Here is a 21,144-nt window from a genome sequence, read left to right on the forward strand (position 1 = left end):
TGGTGATGTTCTCCTCCTAATACAGCATGGCAAGAACATCCTCCAAATATTAATGATTAACCTGGTGAATTGGAGATAGTTCACCTCTCAATGACTTCATAAATATCTGCTTCAGTTACCTTTGGTAAATGAAATAACCAAACCATCATTCATTTTCTGATATAGCTGTAAAACTAATCTGAAAAGTTTTCAAAATAAATCACTGTTTAAAAATGTATAGTGTGTACCGTCTAAAAATGAAACATACATCTATCTCTGAGTTGTGTAGAATATGTATTAAAGTTATAACAACCAACAAGAATCCAATTTTATGTAGAAAACCATGATTAAATAGAGTCTTCCTGACTAGTGATTTAAATCAAATCCACCCTGGCCAGAACCTGGATTTTGTCTTTTTCAGAGTACACGACAAACTTTTTTTCCAAGGCTTTTCCAAGGTGGGTTAGGTGGTGTATGGTATAGGGGTACCTAGCAGGATGAGAAGGTTCTCACTTCATGGGGTCTGTTTTTATTATCTACGTTGGAGGATATTTAATTATTGTACTGCCATGCACCTACAAAATATGAATAACTGAAATAGTAAACAATATTCCATAAAGGCAAGCCAGGTTTTCCACACAGATCCTACTCCAATAAAACATTCTGTATAAAGGGAAGGTCATCAAATTGTTAATGCACTGAAATAATAACACTTATCTGTAAATAGGACTTTTCATCTATTGATCTCAAAGCACTTTACAAGAATAGTTACTCTTTTTGCAGATGGAAAAAAATGAGGCACAGAGAGGTTAAAGGACTTGCCCATGATCACATAGCTAGTCAGTGTCAGATCTAGATATAGAAACCCAAGTCTTATCTATTTATCCGATAAGGGATGTTGCTGGTCTTACTCTAGCTACTGCTTCTGCTTCTTATGGAGCTGAAGAACTGTAGTGTCTAAATGATGACTAAATGATGTCTAAATGATGCATCCGATGAAGTGAGCTGTAGCTCACGAAAGCTTATGCTCAAATAAATTGGTTAGTCTCTAAGGTGCCACAAGTACTCCTTTTCTTTTTGCGAATACAGACTAACACAGCTGTTACTCTGAAACCTAAATGATGACTGTTTCCTGTTTGTTTGCTAATCCTTAACAACAACATTGAACACATGCATACAATTTTTTATTTTTCAAAGTATTACAAACATTAATTAGTGAATCTTCCCACACCCCAGTGAGATATGTAAACCAGTATTATTAGCTCTGTTTTACCAGGGGGAGAAGGACAATCAGGACTGTTTAAGGCTACAAAGTGAATCAGTGGCAGAACCAGGATTAGAATTCCTGGCCTCTAGTCCATATTCAATCCACTAGACTATATATCTTGTCACATCCTGATGCTTTTATATGAGCTGCTTAGTAATATTATTTTGCCATCATGATGAGACAGATGAAGTCAGTTGGGTAATTTTTGCTGAGCACCTAAATGAATACATCTGTGGAAGCATATTATTTTCAGTAGAAGACCCTCAACTCTGGAATGAACATCTCATTTGCCAATCAGAGGCCAAATCTACTGATTTTCAGGACACGACTCAGGTCTCAATCCTGCAAGGTACCGAGTCCCCTCACCTCTTAGTAGTTGAGGGTGCCAAGCAACTTGCAGAATCAGAACATCAAACACTTCTTCCTGGACAGGCAATTATAGACAGCATTTGAAGAACCTTAATCTGGGTTGAGAATCTTGGTCTTGTCTTCTGCCAATCATAGGCACCAACTCCATGGGTACTCCGGGGCTCAAGCACCCACAGAAAAAAAATAGGGGGTGCTCAGCACCCAGCAGCAACAGTGGTTCCATGGTCCTGGAGCTGGCCACAGAGCAGCTGTTCAACGGGCCCCAGGATGGCCAGTGGAGCAGTGAGCGGCTGGTGGGAGGCACTGGGAGGGGGCAGAGAGGAGCAAGCGGCAGGTAGCAGGGGCCTCGGGGGAAGGGGAAGAAGGAGGTGGGAAGAGGCAGGTGAGGCTTCGGAGGAAGAGACCGATCGGGAGTGGAGCCACCGAGTGGGGGTGGAGCACCCGCCAGGAAAAACAGAAGTCAGCGCCTGTGCTGCCAATAAATTACATTTTTTGCTTTTAGCTTTTGTACATGCACTCCAGGGATGTATGAGGGAGGCACTTATTAATCCAAAACTAAATAAAAATATTAAGGCTTTTGTAACCCTTCTGCCTGTCAGAGTTGGCAGCAACAAGGGCTGGGTTCAGTATCTCAGGGTTCCATTCCAATAACACAATGCAAAACCGGCTCGAGCCCCCACTCAGTGACCTGGGACAAATGTATACCACCCCCGCTGGGCGCCTCCAAGAGGCAATATTTCCCCTCTCGCAAGCGCAGAGTCTGAGTGTAGCAAAAATCCTTTTAATAACAGAGAGAAACAATGTGACGCTATGTTGGGGAAACACCACCAACAGGATTCCTAACACAACCCATGAGCAAAAAAACCCACCCCAAGCACACTGGGGCGTGTCCTTTCCCTTTGGTTCTTGAGTCCAGCAACCCAAAATCACCCAAAGTCCTAGAAGTCCAATGACCCAAAAGTCTCTGTCCCTGGTCAGGGGCAGCCCCAGAGTTCGAAAGTTTATCTGCAGAGTTTTACCTCCCAACCTGGGTGGAGATTGGGGGGGTTAAGGGGCACCTTACGTGGTCCAAAGCTGATGGCCCCACCTCTCCACAGGGCTCCGCTCTGCCGGCTGTCCCATGAGCTGCTCTAGGCATCCGACAAACCGCTTTGCTCTGCTCGCCGTCCCGCCAACTGCTCTGCTCCACAAGCCGCTCTGCTCACCATCCCGCCAACTGCTCCACCATATATCTTCAGGCTCCCCCACTACTTAACACAACACTCAGTGATTTCAGCTCTTAGTAAGTTTAGCTCTTTTGTGATTTCAGCTTGTAGTAGGGGAGCCTCAGTACTGGTGCACCATTAGCCCAAAGTGAATTCAGCTCAGCAGCCTGTAACTAGACTCCTAATGAAATCAAAATTAGCTCTGATATTCCACAGTGAAGAGAGGAGGAAGTGCAATTAGCATGTAAGGCCCTCACCAGGGGGCCCATACCACCAAGCATTAATACCTATCCCCAGCCTCTCACTATTCACAGAGTTTTGGAACCCATGTCCCTTGCCTAGCGAGTGCTACTTAGTTGATGGCGAGTCCCTCCATCATAACAAAAGGCCAAGTGCAGTTCCACTGTCCTTGATTCCCATAATCAGGGTAATAACAATTTATTCTTCCTGCCCCAATAACAGAGACACTGGGGATCCCACAGCAGTCAAAGTGACCATTTGGGCAGCTATGGCCTCATTCTAGACGGCGTGGGTGTGCCTATACAAATGAGATCGGCCCCTGAAGTTCTTTTCCACAACTTGCCACACCTCACCACCAGAAGTCAGGGTGGAGCTCATCCTGACTCTGCTTACACTTTAAACAAAACACTTGCCATTTATTTCCTTTGTAAAGGATTTTACAGACAGTAAATCAGGGTTTTTTTCTTTTCCGTTTCTCTTTTTCAATGACAAATGCCCAATCCAACAGTGACAGCATCTCTTTGAATGGTAGTTGGTAATTTGGGACACAGACACTGGACAAATTCAGTCCTGATACAAGCAGGCACTAATGAGAAGTGTGTGTTCTTTTACAGCGTATGATGCATCATCTCCTTTTCGGCTTCCTTTTCTGATAATAGTAGCTAGTATACAACATCATACAAGAAAAAAAAAACCAGACAGCAATCTGAACATTTTACAACGATAAAAACAAATTGCTTCTCTCTCACTGCACAATAAGAACCTTTAACAGAAAAACTGAGCTACCACCAATTTCATCCTGAGTCCACAATGGGCAGGCGAAAGGTGAGTCAATCTCTTGAAGCTAGAGAATGTTTCTGTCAGTGAGCAGAATGCAAGATTGACTGAGATTTCCTTCAGAATAATGTCCTGATCTGCCCACCATCCCAGCTTGCAGAAAACCACCCAATTGCCATATTGGGGGCCAGTGTCTGTACCCCATTTTGTTGGCATCCTTCAGTCTGAAACTGATCAGTGATTTTATGTTTAATATATCCAACCCATCACTGCAAACACCATGTATGGAAATGTTATACCATATATGTGTTTCCCTATACTGGAAACCTACTGACTGCTATACTTACTTACATGCCTCCAGCTTCCATCCAGGACACATCACATGATCCACTGTCTACAGCCAAGTCCTAAAATACAACCGAATTTGCTCCAATCCTTCAGAAAGAGACAAACACCTACAAGATCTTTATCAAGCATTCTTAAAACTACAATACCCACCTGGGGAAGTGAGGAAACAGATTGACAGAGCAAGATGGGTACCCAAAAATCCCCTACTACAGGACAAGCCCAACAAGGAAAATAACAGAACACTATTGACCATCACGTACAGCCCCCAGCTAAAACCTCTCCAGCACTTCATCAACGATCTACAACCTATCCTGGAAAATGATCCCTCACTCTCACAGACCTTGGGAGGCAGGCTAGTCCTCGCTTACAGACAGCCCCCCAACTGAAGCAAATACTCACAAGCAACTACACACCACACCACAGAAACACTAACCTAGGAACCAGTCCCTGGAGCAAAGCTCATTGTCTACTCTGTCCGCATATCTACTCTAGCGACACCATCAGACGACTCAACCACATCAGCCACACCATCAAAGGCTCATTCACCTGCACGTCTACTAATGTTATATATGCCATCATGTGCCAGCAATGCCCCTCTGCCATGTAGATTGGCCAAACCAGACAGTCCCTATGTAAAAGAATAAATAGACACAAATCAGACATCAGGAATGGTAACATACAAAAAGCCAGTAGGAGAACACTTCAATCTTCCTGGACATTCTATAACAGATTTAAAAGTAGCTATACTTGAACAAAAAAACTTCAGAAACAGACCTCAAAGAGAAACAGCAGAACTAAAATTCATTTGCAAATTTAACACCATTAATTTGGGCTTGAATACGGACTGGGAGTGGCTGGCTCATTACAAAAGCAGCTTTGCCTCTCCTAGAATTGACACCTCCCATCTATTATTGGGAAAGGACTACATCCACCCTGATCGAATTGGCCCTGTCAACACTGGTTCTCCACTTGTGAGGCAACTCCCTTTTCTTCATGTGTCATTACATAATGCTTGCATCTGTAATTTTCACTCCATGCATCTGAAGAAGTGGTTTTTTACCCACAAAACCTTATGCCCAAATAAATCTGTTAATCTTTAAGGTGCCACCAGACTCCTTGTTGTTTTTATGAAAATGTTGTGTCTCGTTCTGGCTGGAAAATAGGATCCAAATCTTTGAAGCAAACAGAAAAGAGCTCTCTGGCATTGTCTTCTGATTCAGAGCCTGTACTTGCTGTTTATCCTAGTTCAGGGTTTTAAAATATGCCACCAAGACCTGTATTTCATTTCTCCTAACATTTCATCTGACTCAGCAAACAGGCCATCTGTTTGTGTTACCCAGTGTGTAGAAATCTGGTGTGAAGTTGTACCAGTTTCCCAAATGCAGAAGTGAATCACTCCCACCCAGACTCAGATGTTATGAGAATTAATGTATACAAAACCAAATTGTCTTACCCACAGAGGGAAAAAAAGAGGATCTGTACAAGTTAGCCAACTGTGCAATAGTCACATTAAGCCAGGATTATTTGTTAAAAGATTCAAAGGGCCTGAACTTCCTGCTTTTAATTTCAGTGGGAGCAGGTCCTAGTTTAAATTGATAGGAAATTATAATTCTATATAAATTTACACTTAGTGTATATTACATATATTATACTTTCATGCTGTGGGTCAAATCTTGTAGTCCTTACTGAAGCAAAACTCCCATTGAATGACTTGACCCTGTAACTGGGTGAATATAAATACAATTTTTAAATCCGTATTTACAGCTTTTGAAATGAGTCGATTCTTGTTGGGCCGAACCCTTAGATCCTTTCCAGTTTATACTCAGGCTTTGCTCTAATTCAATGGGAAGTTGCCACAGAAAGGCTGGAATAAAAAATGCATGTCTGATACTGAGGACATAATCCTGCTTGTTGAAGTAAGAACCTCTGATTTTTGGCATATTAAAATTAAAAAGATGGAGCACTGTATCTGTGGAGCTGTCATCTCTGCAGACTCCACATCAGTAGCATAGATAAGGGTGGCCGCAATATACTCCACTTTATGAAATCAGGTGCTGACCTTGGGCTCCTGTAAAGTTGCCAAGGCAACCTCAGATGGGCAAAGTTTGGACACCCTGGCTTATTCAATCATTTTGCCCACGTTCTTGCTGCCAAACCAAGATTAACAGGACAAAGTGGAAGGCAAAAATTTGTGCCTGAAAAGTAAGGTGAATTTTTTTTTCAAATCTGAATACATTCATCCTATCTATTGAGCTGCTTTCTCATTGGTATATTCTCTATTAAAGATGTGCATAGCCGTTTCCTGTTTCTTTAGGGGCATGCTTTGCGGTAGTTTCCTCTTTCAAAACCAGCTCCTGTTCACAGTAGTTATGGCATCACAGTAAAAACTGCAACACTGGAATACATGGCTTGCCAGGTAAGTCCAGAACATCTAAGAAACCAGCAGGGCATAACTTTTATCAGCAATATTATCCTCTAGTAGAGTTCTCCAGCTGGTTCTCCTTGAATGTGATGCTGACAACATCAGACAGAACTGCTAAACACTGAGACATACAAGGGCGTGGAGAGAGATTGTCTGATGCTATAGTACCAACGTGCATGAGGCACAAGGCAGAAAGGTGAGTGGATCTTTCCAAAGACAGGGTGATTTAAGACACTACTCCAATCTGGTGGACATGGTTTATTGCTCTTAAAGAACTGGCAGAGTTAAAAGCCTCTATTGTTTGTAGAGGAGCAGGGGAAATAATGAAAATATTTTCAGATGGGTTTTTAGATTACAAACTACAGTAAAACCTCAGAGTTACGAACACCTCAGGAATGCAGTTGTTCGCAGCTATGAAATGTTCATGACTCTGAACAAAATGTTTGGTTGTTCTTTCAAAAGTTTACAGCTGAACATTGACTTAATACAGCTTGGAAACTTTACTATGTAGAATAAAAATGCTGCTTTCCCTTTTTAAATAGTTTACGTTTAACACATTACTGTGCTGTATTTCCTTTTTTTCATGTGTTTGTGTCTCTGCTGCTGCCTGATTGTGTACTTCCAGTTCCAAATGAGATGTATGGTCAGTTCATAACTCTGAGGTTCTACTGTATAGAGTTTCCATCACTATGTTTCCCCAGCATCATCATGGCTAAGGAGTTAAAGCAGCTCATCTGGTTATTATTCTTTATTATTTGTTTAGCACCAACAATATTCACAGCCGTTTACCATACAAAAAAATTCAAACAGTCTCTGCCCCAAAGAGTTTACAAACTAAACAAGAGAGACTGAAGACAAGGTGCTCTGGAAAGTGGTTTATTAATGTTTCTAGTACCATATATATTGTATTTCACATAGTTTCTCTCTCTAAATGTGCAATATCAAAAAATTGCTTCATATAAGGTATTGCGAAATCATAGTAATAGACAAATGTGTGAACTACATCCTACCAAACCAATGACCTCTGTGTTACTTATGCATTAGCCAGTTTATTTTAACAATAATATTTGGGATCTTTTTTATTGCTTTATGAAATAGTCTTGTAAGCATATCTCAGAGTTAATGGAAGTTAATTCTTTGGAGATGTCCCTGGCTCCCTAATAAAGATAGACTACATTTGTAACAGTTGTGAGTATAATTTAACAATTCATGAAAGAAGGTGCTTTTTTAAGCATGGGGCATGAGAGATACCATACTAGTATAGGATGCATTTTAAGTAAACAGTAAATATGGGCTCAAGCATAAAAAGTCCCATAAAAATCCAGTTTTCAAACATCCAAAATTTTGTCAAGGTTCAGACTTGAGTTTTTGAATCTGCTCATTCTAAAGATAGGGACCATTTGCAAAATTCAGATCGAAATCTAGATTTGGGAGGTATTATTGTGAGAGGGTTTCAGTTTGAATCTCTCTCTCATTTTAAACACCTGAAACAATATAATTTTCAACATGGGTCTGATAGGAAACAGGCATTTCAGGTCAACTAGCAGCACCTACAACTTCTGGCTCCTTTACTACTATTTTGCAAAGAACCAATGTAGCAACAGCCCTTATAGATCTTGCAGCTTTTGCAACACAGTCCTCTAATTGCTTATTTTACCCGCAGGGCCAGTGGTGAGCTGGAGCCAGTTTGCACCAGTTCGCATTGTTAAATTTGGAAGCAGTTTTAGAACCGGTTGTTAACCCGCTTCCCTGCAGGAGGCTTTGATGGGCTCTGGCCAGGAAATGATGTAATTCCTCCTCTGGCTGCCGGGGGCGCTGCGGGAGCCATGTGGGCTGTCTCCTGGCCCTGGGCACGAGCCCTGTTGCTGCTGCTGCTCCCCCAACCCCTGGCCCTGGGGCTCCCGCTGCTGCCTGGAGGGTCCCCGGCTGCTCTGCTGGGCCTGGGCTGCATCCTGATGCTCGGGCTGCTCCAAGTCGCTCTCCCCGTGAGCACCCACCACCCTGCCCGCAGCCAGCTCCTCTCTCCAGCCGCCCCCGGACCCCCTGCCTGCAGACAGACCCTGCCGCACCCCCTGCCCTGCCCTACCTCCAGCCACCCCCGTACCCCCTGCCCGCAGACAGACCCTGCCTCCAGCCGCCCCCGCACCACCTGCCTGCAGCCAGCCCCTGCCGCACCCCCTGCCCTGGCCTACCTCCAGCACCCCCCGCCTCCAGCCAGCCCCGCACCCCCTACCACCCCCGCAGCCAGCCCCCGCCTCCAGCCAGCCCCGCACCCCCTGCCACCCCCGCAGCCAGCCCCCACCTCCAGCCAGCCCCACACCCCCTGCCACCCCCGCAGCCAACCCCCGCCTCCAGCCAGCCCCGCACCCCCTGCCACCCCCGCAGCCAACCCCCGCCTCCAGCCAGCCCCGCACCCCCTGCCACCCCCGCAGCCAACCCCCGCCTCCAGCCAGCCCCGCACCCCCTGCCACCCCCGCAGCCAGCCCCCGCCTCCAGCCAGCCCCGCACCCCCTGCCACCCCCGCAGCCAACCCCCGCCTCCAGCCAGCCCCGCACCCCCTGCCACCCCCACAGCCAACCCCGCACCCCCTGCCACCCCCACAGCCAACCCCCGCCTCAAGCCAGCCCCGCACCCCTGCAGCCGTCCCCCTGCACACGCCTCCAGCCAGCCCCCGCCTCCAGCCAGCTCCGCACCCCCTGCCGCCCCCGCCGCCCCCGCCTCCAGCCAGCCCCGCACCCCCTGCCGCCCCCGCAGCCGTCCCCCTGCACGCACTCCCTGCCGCCCCCGCCTCCAGCCAGCCCCCGCACCCCCTGCCGCCCCCGCCTCCAGCCAGCCCCGCACCCCCTGCCGCCCCCGCAGCCGTCCCCCTGCACGCACTCCCTGCCGCCCCCGCAGCCAGCCCCCCGCCTCCAGCCAGCCCTGCACCCAGCCAGCCCCACACCCCCGCCTCCAGCCAGCCCCGCACCCCCTGCCATCCTCGCAGCCGTCCCCCTGCACGCACCCCCTGCCACCCCTGCCTCCAGGCAGCCCCGCACTCCCGCAGCCAGCCCCCGCCTCAAGCCAGCCCCACACCCCCGCAGCCATCCCCCTGCCTGCGCCCCCTGCCACCCCCGCCTCCAGCCAGCCCGCGCCCCCTGCCACCCCCGCCTCCAGCCAGCCCCCGCCTCCCCTGCCTCCCCCGCCTCCAGCCAGCCCCCGCCTCCCCTGCCTCCCCCGCCTCCAGCCAGCCCCCACCTCCCCTGCCTCCCCCGCCTCCAGCCAGCCCCCACCTCCCCTGCCTCCCCCGCCTCCAGCCGTCCCCCTGCACGCACTCCCTGCCACCCCCGCAGCCGTCCCCCTGCACGCACTCCCTGCCACCCCCGCAGCCAGCCCCCCGCCTCCAGCCAGCCCCGCACCCTCTGCCCGCGGCCAGCCCCCGCCTCCAGCCACACCCCCTGCCAGCCCCGGACCCCCTGCCTCCAGCCACACCCGCACCCCCTACCCGCAGCCAGCCCCCGCCTCCAGCCAGCCCTGCACCCCCTGCCCGCAGCCAGCCCCTGCCTCCAGCCAGCCCTGCACCCCTGCCCTCAGCCAGCCTCGCACACCCTGCCAGCCCCGCGGCCAGCTCCCGCCTCCGGCCCGCCCGCGGCCAGCCCCCGCCTCCGGCCCGCCCCGCAGACAGCCTCCGGCCCGCCCCGCCCCGCACCCTTGCCCGCGGCCAGCCCCCACCTGCGGCCTGCCCCGCACCCCTTGCCTGCGGCCAGCCCCCACCTCCAGCCCGCCCTGCCCCACCCCAGACCCTCCGCCCACAGCCAGCCCCCGCCTCCGGCCCGCCCTGCCCCACCCCAGACCCTCCGCCCACAGCCAGCCCCCGCCTCCGGCCTGCCCTGCCCCGCACCCCTTGCCCACGGCCAGCCCCCGCCTCCAGCCAGCCCCTGCCACATGCACCTGCTGCCCGCAGCCAGCCCCCGCCTCCAGCCAGCCCCGCATCCCCTGCCCTGTCTCCAGCCAACCCCTGCCGCACACACCCCCAGCCCTGTCTCCAGTCAACTCCTGCCGCACACACCCCGTCCCCTGACTCCAGCCAGCCCCTGCCACACCCCCCTGCAGCTCTGCCCGAAGCCAGCCAGCCAGCCCCACACCCCCTGTCTCCAGCCAGCCCCGACCGCCAGCCAGCCCCACACCCTCTTGTCGCCAGCCAATCCCGCACCCTCCTGTCTCCAGCCAGCTCCGCACCCTCCTGCCCTGCCCGCAGCCAGCCCTGCACCCCCTGCCTCCAGCTAGCCCTGGCCCACGCCCCTGTCTGCAGCTGGCCCCATGTCCACTGGTGCCCTGCAGTTCCCAGGGCAGTAACCCTGCACACCTGCTTCAATGAGGGGGGCAAGGAGCAGCTGGGACCCACACATGTGCACACCCTAGGGTGACCAGACAGCAAGTGTGAAAAATCAGGACAGGGGGTGGGGGGTAATAGGAACCTATATAAGAAAAAGACCTCAAAATTGGGACTATCCCTATAAAATCGGGACATCTGGTCACCCTAGCACACCCCCAGGGCGTGGCGGGGACCCACACATGTGAAATGGAGCTCATTTCTAGTTCAGGCCCATCTTTTTAAAAAAAGAACTTTAGACAGGGTTAACACACACCTGTATTTTCCCGGACAGGTCAGGCTTTTTGGTTCTTAAATCAGCCGTATGGTAACCCTATAGTCCAAAAAATACATACTGTGGCACATCCCTTAAACCAGAACTTTTTATATGGAACTGGTTGTTAAGATTTTGGCAGCTCATCACTGCGCAGAGCCATTTATTTACAGCAGCGTAGCACAGATACTGAAAATTGCTCATAGTAATTAGTTGGATCTTTTGAATTAGAAATGTAGGAATCATGGTGAAATGTGCTTGTTGCAGATGCGTCAAAGGAGATTAAGCTGGTGGTTAGTGGCTGAAGTAGTATTTGTTGAAATGAGCGCATATGCCTTACTGTTCATAACACAAAACCATTAGTCAGACTCTGCTTGGGCTTTTCTAATTTCCAAGACTAAGGTATTCTCCAGTCTGGGAAAAAAAAAAAAAAAGAAAAAAGACTTTCTTCCATTGAATTGAAGTAGGAGGTCTCTTCTGAAAATAGACTGTAGAAGGTTACTAGAATCTTCATTTCATGTTCGTGATCAAATCAAAGGATATTTTTTGTGCAGACTGTATTGCTTTCAAATGGCAATGTGCAAAGAGAATCTTTCAAGTCCTCTCTGGAGAATACTCTGTGGAGCTAAATTGCAGTGTTCAGAACACACATGCCATGGTGAAGGGAGTTGTAGAGATACCATAGATGAGATAGACTTTCCTCCTGGAATGATTAGAAAGGGTCCTTATTAGCTTCTTTACATACTTCCCCAAAAGGTTATGATTTCCCAGTCCATTCTTCCAGTCTATTACTCCATATTTAACTTTCCCAGTCTACTCCTACAGCTGGTTTCCTATACTAGAGTGGTGGAGAGAGTAGCAAAATGGTGATCAAGGAAATGGACTGATAAATAACCAGGACTATTGGTTGCAGTGGGGACAGTTGAAAATGAATGGAAAGCTAATCCCACGTAGTTTTATGTTGGGGATATATCTAATTTGGAAACCAGAATATAGATATGATGGGCCAAATTCTACTCTCACAGTTACACAAAGATGAGGCTGGAAGAACTCCAAAATCTGGATTTACTCTAACGTAACTAAGAGTAAATTTGGTCCCATAATAAAGATATTTTTGAAGGGCAAATTCAAAATTAGGTTTATATGTATTCTATACTGGAGAAAATTAAACAGTCCAGCCAATAAATAGATATAACTCCCAAAACTATAACCCAATAGCATCATTCTAAGCAACAATTTAGATATTTGGATTCACAACCAGCTGGTGGGAAGAAGTAGATATTAGATACTTTTACGAGTTAACCCTAAAACTATAGCCTTATGTTCCCTACTTACATTATTTACCAAAAGGATGGCAAAGGTGATAAGAGGCAGCCCATTCCCAGTATAACTACTAACTGAGCCTCACCACTCACCCCTATCAGGTGGTAGGTATCATTCACAATATTTCACAAATGGTGAACATGAAGCACAAGAAGTTGAAAGGTTCGTTTTACGCTACAAAATGGAACTATTCTTTGACTACAAGAGGGGTAACACAGCAGTTATTTGTAATGTAGATGGAGCCTTCTTACCCAGGAGATCTTCAAAGATCTAAAACTCAAAAAGATAGCTTTCTCTGACAGGGTAACAAGCCTTGTGGATAGGGGGAAGCAGTAGACGTGGTATATCTTGACTTTAATAAAGCTTCTGATACTGTCTTGCATGACCTTCTTATAAACAAACTAGGGAAATGCAACCTAGATGGAGCTACTATAAGGTGGGTGCAAAACTGGTTGGAAAACAGTTCCCAGAGAGTAGTTATCAGTGGTTCAGTCATGCTGTAAGGGCATAAAGAGTGGCATCTTGCAGGGATCAGTTCTGGGTCCGGTTCTGTTCAATAACTTCATCAGTGATTTAGATAATAGTATAGAGAGTACTCTTATAAAGTTTGCAGATGATACCAAGCTGGGAGAGGCTGCAAGTGCTTTGGAGGATAGGATTAAAATTCAAAATGATCTGGACAAACTGGAGAAATGGTCTGAAGTAAATAGGATGAAATTCAATAAGAACAAATGCAAAGTACGCCATTTAGGAAGGAACAATAAATTGCACATTTACAAAATGGGAAATGACTGCCTACAAAGGAGTACTGCGGAAAGAGATCTGGGGGTCAGAGTGGACCATAAGCTAAATATGAGTCAACAGTGTAACTGTTCCAAAAAAAAGAAAAGCAAACATCATTCTGGAATGTATTAGCCAGAGCGTTGTAAGTAAGACAAATAGTAATTCTTCCCCTCTACTCCACGCTGATTAGGCCGCAACTGGAGTATTGTGTCCAGTTCTGGGTGCCACATTTCAGGAAAGATGTGGACAAATTGGAGAAAGTCCAGAAAAGAGCAACAAAAATTATTAAAGATCTAGAAAACATGACCTATGCAGGAAGACTGAAACAATTGGGTTTGTTTAGTCTGGAAAAGAGATGTCAGAGGGGCCATAACTTTTCAAGTACATAAAAGGTTGTTACAAGGAGGAGGGGGGAAATTAGTTCTTCTTAACGTCTGTGGATAGGACAAGACGCAATGGGCTTAAATTGCAGCAAGGGAGGTTTAGGCTGGACATTAGAAAAAACTTCCTAACCATCAGGGTGATTAAGCACTGGAATAAATTGCCTAGGGAGGTTGTGGAATCTCCATCACTGGAGATTTTTAAGAGCAGGTTAGACAAACAGGAGTGGTCTAGATAATACTTAGTCCTGCTATGAGTGCAGGGAACTAGATGAGATGACTTCTCAAGGTTCCTTCCAGTCTTATGATTCTTGTCTGCCCAAAGTCACATAGAAAATCTGCAACTGAGAAGGAAAAATACAGCCTCAGTGTTTTACCACCTAGTTCTGGGATTTAGCCACAAAACCTTCCCTTCACATATTTGTTGGGAATGAGCCAATATGATCTAGCAGGTCTTTCCCATTGTTGATTTCTATGATCCAGGCAGAAGCATATAACTTTGGAAAAAGAAAAGGAGTACTTGTGGCACCTTAGACTAACCAAGTACTCCTTTTCTTTTTGCGAATACAGACTAACACGGCTGCTACTCTGAAACCTGTCATAACTTTGGAAAGTTTCACATTAGAACAAAACTCTCCCAGAGCTTTTCGTGCCTCAGGTGGGAGCCTCAGATGTTGGCCGGGGGGGGAGGAGAAAATCACTGTGCAGTGCTTCATTTTCTAAAGTTCAGCCATAGAAAATGTCCTCTGTTCATCTCCCTTCACAACTCTACCCATCTCTTCAGCACCAAGGAAAGATTCAGCAGGTACAGAATGACAGTTGAATGACTAACCAATTTATTTGAGCATAAGCTTTCATGAGCTAAGAAGTGAGCTGTAGCTCACGAAAGCTTATGCTCAAATAAATTGGTTAGTCTCTAAGGTGCCACAAGTACTCCTTTTCTTTTTGCGACTACAGACTAACACGGCTGTTACTCTGAAACCAGTTGAATGACAGTTGCTCTTTCAATCTACCAAAAGCACATTCAACTGTCATTCTCAGTTCAAAAATACCCCAATGGCAATAGCTGCTTATTGGGTCCTGCATAATTTTGTGAAGCAAAAGGGGAAAACTTGTTCCCTGGCATGGAGCAGCTTTTCTGCTGAGTTTGAACAGCTGGACACAAGGGCTATCAAATGAGTTCATGGCTTAGGGAAGCTTTGAAAGAGCACAGTGAGCCACAGTAACATTCTGTGGCGTACTGTGCTCAACCTGGGGCTGCAGGAATTGTGCGGTGCTTTCGGCACACCTGTATCACCGACAGTACATCTATTAATGATGGAGTACTTGGTGCACATTTATGATGACTACCCTGTTTGGCACTGATCCTATGGGCTGCGAGAATACAAGACCACTACTTTCACTGGCGGCAGGCTTTACACATCAGGTGTTGTAAACTATTAAAGATTAATTGCTTTCAAAACAAAGGATTTTTATTTACTTACAAAGACAGCTCCAAAAAAAAAAATCTGAAGAATTTACAAGTAAATCCATTTTAACTTAAACAAATTGAGGAACCTTAATAAACAAACAAGAGGAAGGAACACTGATGTCCATTGTAGCAACATACACTGACCTGTGAGAGCCACAGTTGATGTATACATGCAGCTGTGGCTGTCCATGCTTTCCCCCGGGGTGGAGTGGTAGGGGTAGGCATGTGGGTCCTGAGGCCATGTGGAATGCTGACGGGGGTGTAGGAAAGCGCTATGTTGCAATTCTCCACAAACTGCATTGGAAGTCGAGCCCAGGATTGTTACAATGGGAGTCTGCAGCGTCTGTGTTTGCTGCCAGAGAAGCTTCATTATGCCCTGCTGCATCTCCCTCTCCTTTTCCTGCTGGGACTCCTGGGCCTTTCAGCTGTCCACTTTTTTCTTCTCCACACAGTTAGCAATATTGACCCTCCAGACCTTCAGCTCATGGTCTGATGCAGCATTTGGTTGCAGGATCTCACAGAAAATGTCCTCCTGTGTACTCTTTTCTCTTCCTTATTTGAGTCAGTCCTTCCACTGGTGTGGAGGGTCCCTCTCAAAGCCACAGCAGCTGCAACTACTGATAAAACACAGTGGTACCATTGTCAGTATAGTAGGAATGGAAAGCAAAACTCAAGATTCAGAACTCCCTCCTTCCCTTGCTCCCCTAAAGTGTTAAACAAGACATGCTTATTGACACTTCTACTTTGGAGTGCTCGTGCCCAGTGCCACTCTCAGTTCAAGCAATGGGGAGTATGACCCGCCAGGGGTGAGAGAACCAAGTAGGGAATTGCTCAGTGGCATGAAACTATGAGTATAGGGCAATCGCACTGAATACGAGCACCGTTTTCCACAGGTAGTGTTGATTTTAGCTGATCTCTCACTCCTGAGAGTAACAAAGGCAAAAAGAGCACAGCTACTTCTGGTACCCGAAGTTGCCTGAGTCCGTATGCTGCCTCTTTAAGGCAATAGGGCCTGCCAAAGTTATTGCTGACTGGAATGGGAATGTATTCTACCTCAAAGGCAAAAATAAAGCCACCATCCCTAGAAACCTCTGGGAGAGGATTGCAGTGTACCCCCATGGAAGTTTCATTGAGATCTGTCAGGAGAATTAAAGGGACATCCTTGTGTACATAAACAAACTACCGTATATACTCAGTCATAACCTGGTTCATTTATAAGCCAAGCCCCTCAAGATGGATAAGTAAAAATGGAAAATTTTTATGATCCATTCATAAGCCGACACTATAATTCAGGGGTCAGCAAACTTTGGCTCCCGGGCCATCAGGATAAGCCACTGGCGGGCCAAGATGGTTTGTTTACCTCAAGCGTCCGCAGGCACAGAGGTAAACCTAAGTAAACAAAGTGTCCCGGCCTGCCAGCTGCTTACCCTCATGGGCCGGGACAGCAACTAGTTGGGAAATTTTGGGAGGTGGGAGAAGCTGGGGGTTAGGGGAGTAACCCCTGTGACCACCTCCCATCTGACCCCACCTGTAGCCTGGGACCCCCACACTCCCCCCATCCCATCCCTTCCCATCTTAGCTGGGGCGGGCCGGGGAGGAGGTCTCTGGCCTGGCTGGAGCTGCTCTGGCAGGCTGGGCAGCGCAGCCGCAGCGTGCTCCGGCGGGCCAGACCGGGCGGCGTGGCTGCAGCATGCTCCAGCGGGCTGGGCCGGGGGCTGCGGCCACAGCCTGTTCTGGTGGCCGGGGCCAAGTGGCACGGCTGCAGCTGCTTCGGAGGCTGCGGGGAGAGCAGCATGGCCAGAAGGGGAGAGACTCCGGCCCCGCCTCTTCCCTTCTAGCTCTGCTGGCTGTGCGGCTTTCTTTGCCCCCTCTGTTGGGGAGGGAGGGGCTGTGTCCCACCTCTTCCTCTCTCTACCCATTCATAGGCCGACCCCCTTCTCTGATGCTTCCCTTTTTTACTAAAAAAATTTGGCTTATGAACGAGCATATATGGTACTTTGCACGGTCCACACACACACCCCCAGCCCAACTCTAGAAGGGAATGAAAAGCAAACAGCAACTCTACCTCTCTGTTTTGTACTGCCACCTCTTCTAGTGCAAGTAAATGAATGAAAAGTCAATCACTGGGTCCTGCTAAGTTGTGGGAGCCATAACTGTAATGGGAAATTTATTTACCCAAGGTTCGACTGCAGAGACTGGCTGGACTGCAGTGGAGTCAAGAACAGTGCCTGGTTTCAGCACAGCTAGACCCCCACTCGTCAGTCCCCCATACACCTCTTCCTTGTCCACCTCCTTCTCCTTGTTGTTCATGGCAGAGGCCTGTGATTCAAGCTCCTTGGAGGTAGTTACCGTGGTGTGTGGGGTAGCCATCAAGTATGGCATACAGCTCTTTGTAAGATCAGCAGCTCTGTGGCTCAGTGTTGGCCTCCCTGGCCTTCTAGTATGCCTGCCACAACTCCTTGGCTTTCACGTGGCTCTGCTGCTGGTCCCAGTTGTACCCCTTCTCCTGCATCCTCCAAGCAATATGCCGTAGATACTGACATTGCTACACCTGGTTCAGAGCTGTCTCTGCACAGCCTGTTAGAATAATAGACTATCAGGGTTGGAAGGGACCTCAGGAGGTCATCTAGTCCAACCCCCTGCTCAAAGCAGGACCAATCCCCAATTTTTGGCCCAGATCCCAAATGGCCTCCTCAAGGATTGAACTCACAACCCTGAGTTTAGCAGGCCAATGCTCAAACCACTGAGCTATCCCTCCTCACCAGTCCAAGAGATCCAGTATCTCCTGTCTACTTCAGCATGTAGTAGCATGTAGCCAGCTTAGTCAGCTGGTCAGTTGCACATAACATTGGAGAGCAGACAGAGGTGTGCTCACCAAGATGGACAACCAGGAAAAGGCATTTCAAAAATTCTCAGAGATTTTAAATGTGGGGGGCTTATGGTCTCTGTGACCCCGGGCAGTGGCATGTCCACAGCAATCAGTGTCAGGCATTGTGGGATAACTGCAGGAGGACAATTAAGGTCGACAAAGGTAGTGTCCACCAAAGGCACCGACTTCCCCACTTTCCCCTGAGTGCTCGACTCCCAGACCCGCCCCAACTCCACCCCTTCCATGTGGCCCTGCCCCTGCCCCTCATGTGTCTTTGAAATTATGTCACCTATTCAAGCTTGATTTGATGTTGATTTGATGTTACATTCGCTATGGGCCTGATCCAAAGCCCATTGAAGTAAATGGGAATCGTTTCTTTTTTAAACAAGAAAATAAACTTACTTCATTTAGGCAACATGACAGAAGGGAGGTCTTTGAAGGGATCTGAAAGAGCAGAAGGTGCTGACTTCATGAATAGGAACTGGGAGATTGTCCCGTGCATTAGGACAGCATAGATTCTGATCTTGGAATTAATTATTTGAAGCTACAGGTATTATACTGAGTCATGAAACTGACCTGATGGCAAGTCTGTTAGTTATTTCTTAATGTCGTTGTGTAGACAGCGCAGAGTGGCTTTAAAGTATCCAGAAAAGGCCAGTGAAGAATGTCACCTGCACACAAGAACTCTCCACTGGTTTGAAGCTAGTGCAGGAGACTCTGCTGCTATCTGTGTCAGCCACCTTCTTGATCCTCTGTGTAAAGGGAAGGAAGAGATGTGTCAGGGACATTAGAAGGGTGGGGCACAGCACAGAACCACTCCACTATGCCTGTTCCTCCACTGGCATAATTTGGGGGCAGACCCCGTACAACCCTATTTGTGCCAAAGCTAGACAGCTTTGAATCAGGGAGCAGCAACTGGCCCCTATAAGAATCAAGTCCTGTGAGTCTAGTTCCTTTACTCCTGCATTGGCTTAGAGCTTTCAAAGGACCACTGCATTTTTGTGCACCAGGTTAACTGAATGATCAACCAAATGATTTTTTTTTCTTGCAACAGAAAGAAATTTCAGTGCAGTGGATGGGATCCTTGTCGTTGTGCCCTGGGAAATTAGCAGAAGAAAGTAAGACTACAGAGCTTGCTCTTCTGTATCCAAGCTGGAATTAACTCAATGATTGTTCTAAGGAGGGGACAATGAATAGCACTCTTGAGTGCATTGAAGATTACAATCTGGATAAGAACTTGTTTCCATTTGTTTACATCATTGTGATTGTGGTCAGTATTCCTGCCAATGGCACATTCCTCTGTGTATCTTGTATACAAGTGAGGAAAAAAAATGAGTTAGCAATATACCTCTTCAGTTTATCCCTAGCTGATCTCCTATACACTCTGACCTTGCCTCTGTGGATTGATTACACTTGGCATCAAGATAGCTGGCGATTCTCTGCTTTGCTTTGCCAGATTTCTGCCTTCCTTATGTACATGAATTTTTACACCAGTGCTGCCTTCCTCACCTGCATCTCCGTTGATAGATACCTGGCATTAGTTCACCCTCTCAGGTTCCAACACCTGCGCACAAGTAGATTTGCCTTGCTTGTTAGCATCTTTATTTGGGTTTTGGAAACCAGCCTGAACTGTATGATTCTGGTAAAGGATGAAACATTCAATCAAGTTTGCAATTCCACTAGCCATGTCTTATGTTATGATAAATATCCTTTGGAAAAATGGCAAGGCATACTAAACATCTTCCGGATATGCTCAGGATACATGATCCCTTTGGCAATCATGCTGTTTTGCTACCAAAAAATCTACCAGGCTGTGAGGCATAATCAAGCCACAGAAGACAGAGAAAAAAAGAAAATCAAGAAGCTGCTATTGAGCATCATCATTACTTTCTTCTTTTGCTTCACTCCCTACCATGCTGTGTTGCTGATTCGCAGCATCAATGAGCCGAACAATGTCAACTTTGTCCATATGTTTAAGCCTTATAGAATTACACAGGCCTTAACAAGTTTCAACTGTATTGCTGACCCAATTCTGTACTGCTTTGTGAGTGAAACTGGGAGAACAGATATCCTGAACATGCTCAAGCGCTGCTTTTGTGTGCAGAAATCTGAGTTACAGCAGCCAACAGATGTTACTATGACTAGTACTATTAAAAAGAATTCTACAGCAGTGACACCTAAGTCATCTACAGACCTTTAAGTGAAAATGAACTTTTGTCCAAAATGCCCAATACAGTGAACTGCCAAAGAACTATATCATTGATGAGACAGGCCAAATTCTTTCCTTATTTACACCCAAGAAACACCACTGAAGCTGCATTGTATTCAAAATAATGTGAAATCAGTGGAGTGGCATGGGTGTAACCGAGGGGGAAATTCAGCCATTATATTTTCTTGCTTTACGTATACCATGCAAGGGCAAGTATATGGTCTAGTGATCTAATGGAGGTGAATGTGAGTCAGGACTCATGGGTTCTATTATTGGAGGATCTAATAGGGATTCATTATGTGACCAGGGCAAGTCACTGAAGCAAGTGAAGTTGCACCAGTACATAACTGGAGTGGAGAGGCAGGCCCAGTGTCATTGTTGTAACCAGTGAAAAACAAATCTGGAAATCAAACAGGAATCACCTTCTGCTGTGCTGCCAATAATTTAACAAGTGGCACCCACAAAACTGTCCCCCTTATCTTATTCTATACACCTTGAACCAGGCATGCACACGCTCATGAAGAAGAGGGCAGAAAGGTTATGAATCTATTTGCTTTCCAATTTTAATATACATATGAAGGTTTTTTTTGAAAATACCTGGTCTTTTGATACAAACCATATTCCAAAGGCAAAGGGGACTAAGAATTCCAGGGATAACTGTTACAAGTGTGACTGGAATTATACTGCAGTAGCCAGACAGAGTGACTATGTGGGGCACTCATCCTAATCTACCTTCTAATGTGGTGGTGCAATTTTCACAAGCAGGTTTCTAGGAGCCCCCAATATCTTCAGCAACGTTTTAAACCTGTGTACATTTATACAGGCTTGCCAAAAAAGTCTCTGCTTTTGTCTTTGTTAATAGATATGCTTTCCCTTTTTG

At 47.2% G+C, this 21,144-nt stretch overlaps 1 protein-coding gene across 1 annotated transcript; it reads left to right on the forward strand.

Annotated features, from left to right (window-relative positions):
- Nucleotides 1-19,244: 19,244 nt before the first annotated feature.
- On the forward strand, nucleotides 19,245-20,255 carry GPR65 (G protein-coupled receptor 65; the record flags this gene model as incomplete). The annotated part of the gene is made up of 1 exon (XM_084630542.1): nucleotides 19,245-20,255. One exon carries the CDS (start codon nucleotides 19,245-19,247, stop codon nucleotides 20,253-20,255), a length of 1,011 nt encoding a protein of 336 aa, XP_084486668.1.
- Between the last annotated feature and the right edge of the window lie 889 nt (nucleotides 20,256-21,144).

The sequence above is a fragment of the Lepidochelys olivacea genome, assembly GCF_965140295.1.
Source record: "Lepidochelys olivacea isolate rLepOli2 genome assembly, chromosome: 6".
Classification (NCBI taxonomy): Eukaryota; Metazoa; Chordata; order Testudines; family Cheloniidae; genus Lepidochelys; species Lepidochelys olivacea.